Here is an 11,422-nt window from a genome sequence, read left to right on the forward strand (position 1 = left end):
CTAATATAGACGTGAGTATATGTTCCCGTCAGGAACTCTTGAGTCTTCATAGAAGATCGAATCATCAGAGCACTTTGCAGTGCAAATATCTCTTCCAAACTGGAACTCATGAAACAGTTTTTCTCCAAAAGAGAAGCTGAAACGACACAGTCCACTGAGTCTAGTGTAGATGTTCAGTATGAGCTGCTGGTCGCTGTAAGATCTCCCAAGGCCTCCAGATGGCGCTCTTGTTGACCTTCATCTCTTTGCTGAAGGTGTTCTGGTCTGAGCGGCTCAGCCGAGGCTCCACACTTTCCCTCCTGTTCTGATCACATGATGTCTGCAGCTTCTGGAAGAGCTTCAGTCTTCTCTGGCTCTGTGTCTTCATCTCATCTCTGGATCTCACGGACACGCCTGGAGAAGCCTTGATTGACAGCATGTGAACTGGAATTGTGAGTGTCATCTCCAGGATTTCTGCTTTCTCCAGCTGGGAATCAGGAACTCTGGAGCCAGAAGACACTTGAGCTGCTGATGAGACCATCTCTGCGCATCTTCTCCACTATCGGCTTTCTCAGCTGCAGATGGAGACATAAAAACATCAGGAACGTGTCTTGGAATAAGCAGTGATTGAGAAGAGTCGTGAAAGCTGCTGATGTAATGTTGCTGTAAGGAGGATCATGTGATGTACCTTGTTGTTGAGAGGGAGATGCTCCTTTGAGATGATTGTAGGTGTCATGTCTGGATCTCTGTGCTGTAGATCTCTGTGCAGAGCGAGTCTGATTCACACCGGCTGCAGATCCTCTATTTATACTCACAAATCTCCATATGAATGTGTGAGGCTTGAGCTTGTTGGAGTTTCTCACAGTTTGGAGCCAATGGAAGAGCTCAGACAGACAATGAGAGATGTGGGCCGCCACATGCTCAAAGCTCAATGAACACGCAGCTGCTTTCTAACAGATCTTTATTCTGGCTGCTGTCACTGCTGGAGTCTCAGAGACACACAGATTCACACACTTCTGTTTTCATCACATTAAATCACTCACACAATAGAAGTGTGTCTGTTCTCACAGGAGTAACTCGGTTCCCAAAGACTGAATCATCTGTGCCGTGTGTCGCACTGGACCATTAATAAACTTTATAATAGCTGGACTGCTGTGATAAAAAAATGATATATATATATATATATATATATATAATAATAAAAATAAATCCTTTAAAATTTGAAAAATGTAACTTATGTATCAGTATATTTTTCTCTAAATTGACCCAGATTAAAAATTTTGATGAACATAAAAAAACCTTTTGCACAGAAGTGATTTTGAAGTGAACGTGAATGACGTGGGAAACGCTTGCAGATCAAAACTACTTCGAGTTTAAATCCCTGGGGTTTTATTAGTATTTGTCCGTCTCATTATCATGTGAATAGACACACTTCTATTGTTGTGTTTGTGTCTCAGTGTGAGAAACTCTGGAGAACAGAGTCACAGTTCTAGTGTAAATAAATAATGTGCAACTTTTATGCATTAGTACGGAGCATCTTAAGTGACACAGTGATGGAAAAAATCTATATCAAACTATATAATCAATCCTTCCTCCGAAAAACGTTTTTGTCTTACCCTGATTCACGTTAAGCCTATTATAAGTGTTTATATTTTAGACGTGTCACAGTTCTAGTGTCATCAGCATCCTAAACCCAAACACAACCTCAATATCTGACACACACAAGAGAGTCGACACACTTATGGATATTTACACACATGCACAAGCTTTATCCTGCAGTTTCACATGGGAATAGACTTTCAAGAGTCCACAAGTGTTCGTTTAGCATTGACAAGATCAAAAATCATCTGTATCAATTTTTAACTCTCTTGTATTTTCAAATCCAGTGTTAATGATGCACTATATAGAAATTAAGTCTAAACCTAAATAAAATTAGTAGTTTAACTTTTTTTTTTCTTTGCATTTTGTTTGAAATTCTATAATATACACTTACAGACAATTAAGCTTAAACCTGTGCTGAAATGTATAATTCTTTGCATTTTTTAATTGTTTTAAAACAGATTTTTAGAGCATATTGACTGTGTCCTCTGCATTATTTACAAGCTGCAACTGCAGAACTCTTGAGTTGAACATCTTGTGGGAACCTGAAATGTCCTGCATCCCCACATTCATAAAGATGAATATAAGTGACCTTACTGGCAGATGGCAGTGAGGAGAACATCCCACCGAGTCACTCATCAACACAGCATTGTTCAAAATTCTGAGGCTTCTGATTGGCTGAGAGGAGTGAGGTGTGAGTATAAATGCAAGATCATTTCACAGCGAAGACACTTCGGTCCAAACTGAGCTTGACCTTCAACATGGCGACTTACATGGACGTGTCTTTCCAGAGCAGCTTCAAGACTCAACATGTTCAACACGCAAGGTGAGAACTTCAGAAACTCATGGATACATAAAGCATTATCTTCTGGTATTTAATCAGCTTTAATCTTTTAAATGCACATGCACTAAAGTGATTGTGTTGTTGTTTTCAGATGCGTTCTTACATGTTTGGAAAGAAAGTGTGGCAACAGTTTGGAGAAGCTGAAATCTGCTCTTGGAGAGTATCTTCAGAACGGCATCCACACCTCAGATCTTCTGGAGAGGGCCGTGTCCTTCATCACCCTCAAACGAGTTTTACTTTCCCATGACGGATACTCCAAATATTCCCGTGACATCCTGCGTCTTTTCCCGGATCACTCAGAGGATGTAGCAGCGTTGTGCTCGGAAGAATGAACATCACCTGAAAAACTCTTCACACAAACCACTCTTAGAAGAAAGACTGAACATCAAGAAGACTTAAAAATTGTTTCAAAAATCTCTCACTATAATGCCTATAACTTTGTATATAACTGCATGTCTTAATGATTTTTACATTTGGATTTATATTTCTTGCTCAAAAGAATATTTTTATATTTTTGTTTTTACAAATGCTCCGTTTTATGCATTATATGCATTATTTCTGGCAGTTACACTGCAATATACTTTAATCTTTGTGTTTGTAAATGAATGCTGTTTTCGTTTAAACTGCACAAAGAGTTTTTAACCCAAAGCTCCTTTAATGGAGCAAATGTTGTTCTATATAAGTATTGTGATTCAACAATGATCTCAAGCCATACAAATGGACAACTGCGTCCAAAAAATAGAAAATAAAAGAAGTTATCTTTTTTTACAATTCACATTTCCAGTCTCTAATTTCATGTGTATTATGAAGATTTCCTGCTTCATTACAGGTCAGGCTCTTGCATATAAAATATGCCACATGTTTCTGCTCTCAGTTAGAACAGAGAAATGCATTTGATCATTTTGCTCATGCATTAAATGCATTGAATATCCTTAATGCATTTTAAGTAAGTGATTCCTCGATCTGGAGTTCATGTATCCCAGGATTACTCAAACCAGTTCTAAAAGGTACTTGGATTTTTTTTAATGTTATAAAACTGAAATTACGACTTAAAATATCAGGGCTGCCAATAGATTCAAGTGCCCTATACAACTATTAATACATGATTAATGTCCAGATTTTTTTCAATTCTTTTTTAAGTAAAGAAAAATAAATAATGTGCAACTTTAGTGCATTAGTACTTAAGTGACATGGTGATGGAAAAATAGGCTATATTTGAATGCTTTTTCATTCCCCAAGAAACTTTGCGTTCACTCGCAAAATTCCCCCAAGAAAGTTTGTGTTCGCATGCATAACTTTTGTGTTCTTTGCGAGCGAATGCAACATTTCTCAGCGGAACACAAAATATTTGCGAGAGAATACAAAAGCACTGACATAATTTTTTTATCCCATCTAATTTTTTTTCTTCACCATGTCCCTTAGGCTCGCCGTACATTTGTGTGAATAGCATGTCTAACTACAGAGCACCTTAATTATATTTCATCATCAATCCTTCATCCAAAACGTGTTTTGTCTTACCCTGATTCACTACGGTAAGCCTATTATAAGTGTTTATATTTTAGACATGTCCGGATGGTTTTGGCGGGAAATTGCGTACATATGTCACTCGCCTGTGCTTGTCTCGAGGAATCACTGACTTAAAATGCACTTAGGATAGTTAATGCATTTAATGCATGAGTATAAAATGATAAAATGCATTTCTCTTTTAACTGGGAGCGGAAACATGTAAGCCTAGCATATTTTATTTAGCCTGACCTGTTATGGAACAGCAACTCTTCACACATGCTCTGGTTGCTTTGTCGCGTGTCTGGTGTGAGAGGTCAGGGGTTAGTTGTCAAAACAAGCGAGAACAACACGTGGACATGGAGCCGATAAATCTCTAACCTCCGGAGAATCACCCGTTTAAAACAAACGCCGAACAGAGGAGAGTCTGCGGGCTTGGCTTTTCAGAGATGGAGAACTGAGGGATTGGAAATGTTGTAAAAGCGTCGGGAGATGATGGTGTTTTTATTACTCAACATGTGAGTAAGGTGTTTTATTGAACAGATAAACTGAAGATGGTTGATGCGTGTTTCTGAGAGCCTTTAAAACCCTGAGTTTGCAGCGTTTTCATGATAGAGAAATTGAGTCTGAGAATGAAATGCTTGTGTGTGTGAGTGTTTAAGGAATGACTGTGATTGTTGAATGAGTTTGTCTATTGAGAGAGAATTTTGGGATGGGATTTTGTGGGTTAATTTTTTTTTACAAACATCGGGACTATTTGTGAGGCTGGCGTTTGTTATTTGTGGCTTATTTTCATTCAATACAAAGAGAGAGAAGAGTCCTCCTTTTAACAATGACATTAATAATCACAGAAGATGTCAGGTGTTCAATTGATTGTTTTATTTCGCAGCAGAAATACATTCACTGAACTGCTTTAGTGTTTTAAAACTTCAGTTGCCTTCACAGAAAGACAAAAGATCACGTGATCAATTAAAATGACAAATGCCAAATATGACAAAGTTTGCTATAAACCTTCACAGAAGGAACATTGACTGCTGTATACAGTACAGGAGAAGATTTGAACGTTGAGAACCAAAAAACGCTTACAAACCCTTAAAACAGGATGAATTTGAATATGATCTATGATAGACCAAAGAGGAAAAGATCAAATATGAATCATAAAGTCTCTGTAAAATGGTAATCTCAGAGGAAGACAAATATGAGCCCAATGTGAGCCACTATATATAAACAGCACAGAATATATAATGCATCACATTAATATCAAGAAATTATAACATTTCATATATCATTTTCTGTGTAAATTGATCAGCTTTTAGGACAAAGCTTGAGTATGTTAAATCAAACTGATTATAAACCGTCTTTACAATAATAAAGAAATTGGTTTCTTCACATCTCTTGAAGATGTATGTAATGTAAGTCAGTGTTGTCTAATATAGATGTCAGTATATATTCCCATCAGAGAAAGAGATTAAATATAAATCCTAAAGTCTCTCTATGAATATCATCTAAGAGGAAGTCAAATTTGAGCCACAAACAGCTCATAATTAATAATGAAGCAAGATTCTTGTCATCATATTAATTTCAATAAATTATAACATTTCATATAACATGCTGTGTAAATCGACTCTTCATCAGCTTGTAGAACAAAGCTTGAGATGCTATCAGATTATGAATGGCCTTTAAAATAATAAAGGAAGTGTTTCCTTCACATCTTATCAAGATGCATTTAATGTAAAAGTCAATGTTGTCTAATATAGACGTCAGTTTATGTTCCCGTCAGGAACTCTTGAGTCTTCATAGAAGATCGAATCATCAGAGCACTTTGCAGTGCAAATATCTCTTCCAAACTGGAACTCATGAAACAGTTTTTCTCCAAAAGAGAAGCTGAAACGACACAGTCCACTGAGTCTAGTGTAGATGTTCAGTATGAGCTGCTGGTCGCTGTAAGATCTCCCAAGGCCTCCAGATGGCGCTCTTGTTGACCTTCATCTCTTTGCTGAAGGTGTTCTGGTCTGAGCGGCTCAGCCGAGGCTCCACACTTTCCCTCCTGTTCTGATCACATGATGTCTGCAGCTTCTGGAAGAGCTTCAGTCTTCTCTGGCTCTGTGTCTTCATCTCATCTCTGGATCTCACGGACACACCTGGAGAACAGCCTTGATTGACAGCATGTGAACTGGAATTGTGAGCGTCATCTCCAGGATTTCTGCTTTCTCCAGCTGGGAATCAGGAACTCTGGAGCCAGAAGACACTTGAGCTGCTGATGAGACCATCTCTGCGCATCTTCTCCACTATCGGCTTTCTCAGCTGCAGATGGAGACATAAAAGCATCAGGAACGTGTCTTGGAATAAGCAGTGATTGAGAAGAGTCGTGAAAGCTGCTGATGTAATGTTGCTGTAAGGAGGATCATGTGATGTACCTTGTTGTTGAGAGGGAGATGCTCCTTTGAGATGATTGTAGGTGTCATGTCTGGATCTCTGTGCTGTAGATCTCTGTGCAGATCGAGTCTGATTCACACCGGCTGCAGATCCTCTATTTATACTCACAAATCTCCATATGAATGTGTGAGGCTTGAGCTTGTTGGAGTTTCTCACAGTTTGGAGCCAATGGAAGAGCTCAGACAGACAATGAGAGATGAGGGCTGCCACATGCTCAATGATCCTCTGTCTCTGTGTCTCAGGGGAGAATCTGGGAAAGTGCTGACCTGTAGAGATCTGATGTTCACATCAATGTCACTGAAGCAACACACACTCGTCATTAGAAACGCGTGGCGTCAGTGACTCCTGCATTGTCTCGTTCCACGTCACATCATTCCTGCACATGGCATCTGAGTTACTGTGTAAAGCAGTGTTTAATTCACATTCCTAAGTTTAATATCAAACTGGAATATTAATAAAATATACTCTGTATATAAAACTGTAAAACCAATTAGATCAATTCAAATCATACTTTATTTATGGAGCGCATTTAAAAACAACAGAAGATGAACTAATCTGCTGTACAATTTAATAATAAAGTTTAAACTTGAGAAAAACAGAAAGAGACGAACAAGAATTATACATTAATAAGAGAAATACTGAATAATGAAATACAATATTACGTCAATACAAACTAAACTGTTCAAATGCTTTCTAGTTTCAAATTGTTGAAGCTTTGTTAGACACATATGGATTTATGTGCATAAAGTTCAACATTTCAAGTCTTTCCACAGAAGTAAGTGCAGATATTTCATGTCCTAATTTATGATCTTCAGCATTATGACTGCAGTGACGTCACAGCCTGATGATGAAGCAGTGTGTGTGTGTGTGTGTGCTGGTCAGTGTGAGTAGATCTCATGTGAGGTTCCCACACTGACTCTCTGTCTTCACATCAATGGAGCACAAAAGCATCCAGAGTCCTGAATGAAGCATTAGTGCCGCTGAAGACTCTGTTCTTCCTGACGTCACCAACCATCTGGAGGGACACCAGTCAGTCACTTATCACACACTTCTGATCACAATTATTATCTTGCAAATATGCAGTTTTCCCTCTTATAAATTTAGAATGGAATATGCAAAAAAAAAATATATATATATATATATATATATATATTTTTTTTTTTTTTTAAATCAAATAAGATTTTAGTTGCGTTTGTGAGAAATGTTTGCGTTTCGATGACAAAAGTTTCTTAAGTACCTGATGCAAAAGCTTAGTCATTGTAAAAGTTCATGATGCATAAAATAAAATAAATAGTGATATTGCTGATTCTGGTCACACTGCTGATGACATCATGAATGACATCATGTAAATGCATCATGCATGTGTGTAAATATCCATAAGTGTGTCGACTCTCTTGTGTGTGTCAGATATTGAGGTTGTGTTTGGGTTTAGGATGCTGATGACACTAGAACTGTGACTCTGTTCTCCAGAGTTTCTCACACTGAGACACAAACACAACAATAGAAGTGTGTCTATTCACATGATAATGAGTGTTAATGCAGGACAGATTCCCTACAAGCTTTCTCACGCCTCTGCTGCGTGTTATAATAATGCTATAATAATAAGCATACTTATTATATAAATCTGAAGAATAATTTCTTAAAATAAAGCAATTCATTCATTCATTTTATATTGAAACTTATACTATCAGTATATGAATTTGAAGTTATAGTTCAATCTATTCATGTTGACCTCTGACCCCTGGTCTCCTATTTGAGGTCTAATGTCTTTGAGTGAGTTCTGTCTCTCACGCTCTCTTCATTCACTCAATTTAATCTCAGAATATTAATTTTGGCAAGGTTTTCTCAAAGTTATGACGAATGTTCTTCTAGTAACGTTTTGTTCAAAGTTATCTGATCTTTAAGAATGTTCTCAAAACATCAGCACAAAAGCATTATTTATACATTGCATATACAACTGTTTTTCTGGGATTTTTTTTTTTTTAATGTTACTTGTTCCATAATGTTTGCAAAATGATAAAATGGAATGTTCCTTTAATGTTTGCATAATCAAGAAAAAACGTTTTTTAAACATAAAAAAAAAAAAAAACTGGATGCTTTTCATGTTCAAAGAACATTCAAGAAATAATGTTTTCATAACTCTATGAGAACATTAGCAACGTTTTAGAACATTTTTGTTAGCTGGGCGGGTATACTGTCCAATTTTCCTTTCTAACAGATCTTTATTCTGGCTGCTGTCACTGCTGGAGTCTCAGAGACACACAGATTCACACACTTCTGTTTTCATCACATTAAATCACTCACACAATAGAAGTGTGTCTGTTCTCACAGGAGTAACTGGACTTGACAGGTTTCATGAGTTCAGAGACCATCAGAATGTAATACTGTGATTGTGTCAGGTTTATATTTTAGACAACCTTTTCAATGGCAACCACAATTATTTATAACAGTATATAATTAGTGTTATGGTTGACATAGAATAGGTTTATATATATATGTGTGTGTGTGTGTGTGTGTGTGTGTGTGTGTGTGTGTGTGTGTTCTCTGTGCATTTATTTCCAATAGTTGGAATTGAAGAACTCTCAGTTGTCTCTGACTTTCATATTTTGAGTTGAACATCTTGTGGGAACCTGAAATGTCCTGCATCCCCACATTCATAAAGATGAATATAAGTGACCTTACTGGCAGATGGCAGTGAGGAGAACATCCCACCGAGTCACTCATCAACACAGTATTGTTCAAAATTCTGAGGCTTCTGATTGGCTGAGAGGAGTGAGGTGTGAGTATAAATGCAAGATCATTTCACAGCGAAGACACTTTGGTCCAAACTGAGCTTGACCTTCAACATGGCGACTTACATGGACGTGTCTTTCCAGAGCAGCTTCAAGACTCAACATGTTCAACACGCAAGGTGAGAACTTCAGAAACTCATGGATACATAAAGCATTATCTTCTGGTATTAATTCAGCTTTAATCTTTTAAATGCACATGCACTAAAGTGATTGTGTTGTTGTTTTCAGATGCGTTCTTACATGTTTGGAAAGAAAGTGTGGCAACAGTTTGGAGAAGCTGAAATCTGCTCTTGGAGAGTATCTTCAGAACGGCATCCACACCTCAGATCTTCTGGAGAGGGCCGTGTCCTTCATCACCCTCAAACGAGTTTTACTTTCCCATGACGGATACTCCAAATATTCCCGTGACATCCTGCGTCTTTTCCCGGATCACTCAGAGGATGTAGCAGCGTTGTGCTCGGAAGAATGAACATCACCTGAAAAACTCTTCACACAAACCACTCTTAGAAGAAAGACTGAACAAAAAACCTAAAAAATCTTGAGTTTAAGATATTTGATTATCTCAAACTATAATGCCTTAATGCAACTTTTATATCTTTATTTTTTATATATATATTTTTGTTTTTGCAAATGTTTATTTTATGCATTATATGCATTATTATTGGCAGTTACACTGCCATTTATTGTAATGTTTATCTTTGTAAATGAATGTACTTAATGCTGCTTTTCATTTAAACTGCATGAAGAGATTTTAAACCAAAACTCCTTTAACTGGAGTAAATGTTAAAAGTACTGTGATTGAAAACTGATCTGATTATTCTGATGATAACACAGTAAAATGATTTTAATATCAAGCCATACAAATGGACAATTCTGTCCAAAATAAAACGAGAGATTTACTACACTTTGTTTCAGTCTCTCATTTGATTTAATCATTCTCTTTTTTGTATTAAGAGAGTTTGCTCCATGAAGTGTCAGATTCCTACAAAATAAAATCAAAATAGGCCATCGCCTACATGTTCATTTTGCTTGGCATCGTTAAAGGTGGAAACACATTTTCCTAAAACTGGACAAATGTAATGATCCAAATCATGATCAATTGTAGTCTGAAACTGAAACAGCAGAATACATGCAGAACAGAATTGTTAGTTGCAAAAGTATTGGGAGAGAAAATAACATATATGCCTATATAAATTGCATACAGACTTGCAAGTAGCTAACTTAGTTCTGTTAAAATAAACGTTAACTGAAAAAAATAAAAAATGAAAAACAAACTTATTTTATTTCGCCTAGCTGCCAAAGAACATATTAGCCAATTACACACTTTAACACAATAACACACTTCAATACAGTATGTGTCTATGGAGTTCACAATAGTGGTCAAGATAATCAGATTCGACTCTCTGGGCCTCTTCAAATACACACTTGCAGTCTTTGCACTTGTCTACTTACGTGACGCATTTATTGTATTTGGCGCAAGTGTTCAAGTAGGTGTGAAGACTACAAGTGTGTGTAGAACTTTTGATTACCTGATGGGACACACTTATAGTGTTGCAAAAATGCAAGTGTTTCAATTATTAAAATAAACTTCTAAATGTCTGGTCAGTGGTCCATCTGTAACAGAAGACACAATTTAAGATTGTGGTTACAATATAAAGCAGTTGCAGATGTTTTACAAAACACACATAGCCTACTCATCTTGGCACCAATAAAAAGACAGTTTAACAATTTGTTTTACTACCAAATTACACGTAATATCTAATTAATTTAACTTACAGTGGACTGTTTTCCTCGCTATATCTCGCAATTTCGGGGCATGTGGTTTCCCGAGCCTAATGCATGATGGGATATTCTAATCTTAGCCTCGAATACCGCTCTGATGTGGTATTCAAGATAGTGTGTGTTTAGTGTGCGTTCAAGGCACTACGCTTTGGCATTTTTTAGACTTAAATGAGGTTTTTCCGGTTACCGTGATTTTGCCAAGTAAGACATGTTCCTGGATCGACATATTTTGTTGATCCTGGAATAACATTCCTGTCCCAAAATTTAATCCTTACCCTTTATCCCTACCCCTAAACCTAACCCTACCCATAACCTTTCCCTAAAATCAGAGGGAAATGACAGGTGAATAACACTGATGTTGAAGCACCTCACCCTGGTTCTAAGCCTAAACTTGACAGAAACTGTAAACTTGTCCCTCAAGTCTGATTGGTTGATTGGAAAGTTGTTCCAGGATCAACAAAGATGTTGATCCAGGAACATGTGGTAC

At 37.1% G+C, this 11,422-nt stretch overlaps 2 protein-coding genes and 2 pseudogenes across 4 annotated transcripts; 2 read left to right on the forward strand and 2 right to left on the reverse strand.

Annotated features, from left to right (window-relative positions):
• Positions 1 to 21: 21 nt before the first annotated feature.
• LOC311074253 lies at positions 22 to 898 on the reverse strand (annotated as a pseudogene). The gene is made up of 2 exons (XR_014609541.1): positions 668 to 898; positions 22 to 554 (listed from the first exon to the last, which is right to left on the reverse strand). The product of XR_014609541.1 is annotated as an uncharacterized misc_RNA (transcript).
• A 1,109-nt stretch (positions 899 to 2,007) lies between these two features.
• Positions 2,008 to 3,137, forward strand: LOC311074806 (uncharacterized protein). The gene is made up of 2 exons (XM_084101703.1): positions 2,008 to 2,404; positions 2,514 to 3,137. Exons 1-2 carry the CDS (start codon positions 2,283 to 2,285, stop codon positions 2,752 to 2,754), a joined length of 363 nt encoding a protein of 120 aa, XP_083957829.1. The 5' UTR covers positions 2,008 to 2,282; the 3' UTR covers positions 2,755 to 3,137.
• A 1,478-nt stretch (positions 3,138 to 4,615) lies between these two features.
• Positions 4,616 to 6,573, reverse strand: LOC311074946 (annotated as a pseudogene). Its single transcript, XR_014609542.1, has 2 exons — positions 6,343 to 6,573; positions 4,616 to 6,229 (listed from the first exon to the last, which is right to left on the reverse strand). The product of XR_014609542.1 is annotated as an uncharacterized misc_RNA (transcript).
• Positions 6,574 to 9,189: 2,616 nt separating this feature from the next.
• On the forward strand, positions 9,190 to 10,045 carry LOC311074551 (uncharacterized protein). The gene is made up of 2 exons (XM_084101260.1): positions 9,190 to 9,272; positions 9,382 to 10,045. The coding sequence occupies exons 1-2, from the start codon at positions 9,208 to 9,210 to the stop codon at positions 9,620 to 9,622; spliced, it is 306 nt and encodes a 101-aa protein (XP_083957386.1). The 5' UTR covers positions 9,190 to 9,207; the 3' UTR covers positions 9,623 to 10,045.
• Positions 10,046 to 11,422: the final 1,377 nt, after the last annotated feature.

The sequence above is a fragment of the Abramis brama genome (genome assembly GCF_963993115.1).
Source record: "Abramis brama genome assembly, chromosome: 23".
Taxonomy (NCBI): domain Eukaryota; kingdom Metazoa; phylum Chordata; class Actinopteri; order Cypriniformes; family Leuciscidae; genus Abramis; species Abramis brama.

Excerpts from the sequence above, each read along its gene's own strand:
- LOC311074551 (XM_084101260.1), top strand. The coding sequence starts at position 9,208 with ATGGCGACTTACATGGACGTGTCTTTCCAGAGCAGCTTCAAGACTCAA. Across the intron at positions 9,273-9,381 it reads CAACATGTTCAACACGCAAG|ATGCGTTCTTACATGTTTGG; the intron begins GTGAGAACTTCA and ends TGTTGTTTTCAG.
- LOC311074806 (XM_084101703.1), top strand. The coding sequence starts at position 2,283 with ATGCAAGATCATTTCACAGCGAAGACACTTCGGTCCAAACTGAGCTTG. Across the intron at positions 2,405-2,513 it reads CAACATGTTCAACACGCAAG|ATGCGTTCTTACATGTTTGG; the intron begins GTGAGAACTTCA and ends TGTTGTTTTCAG.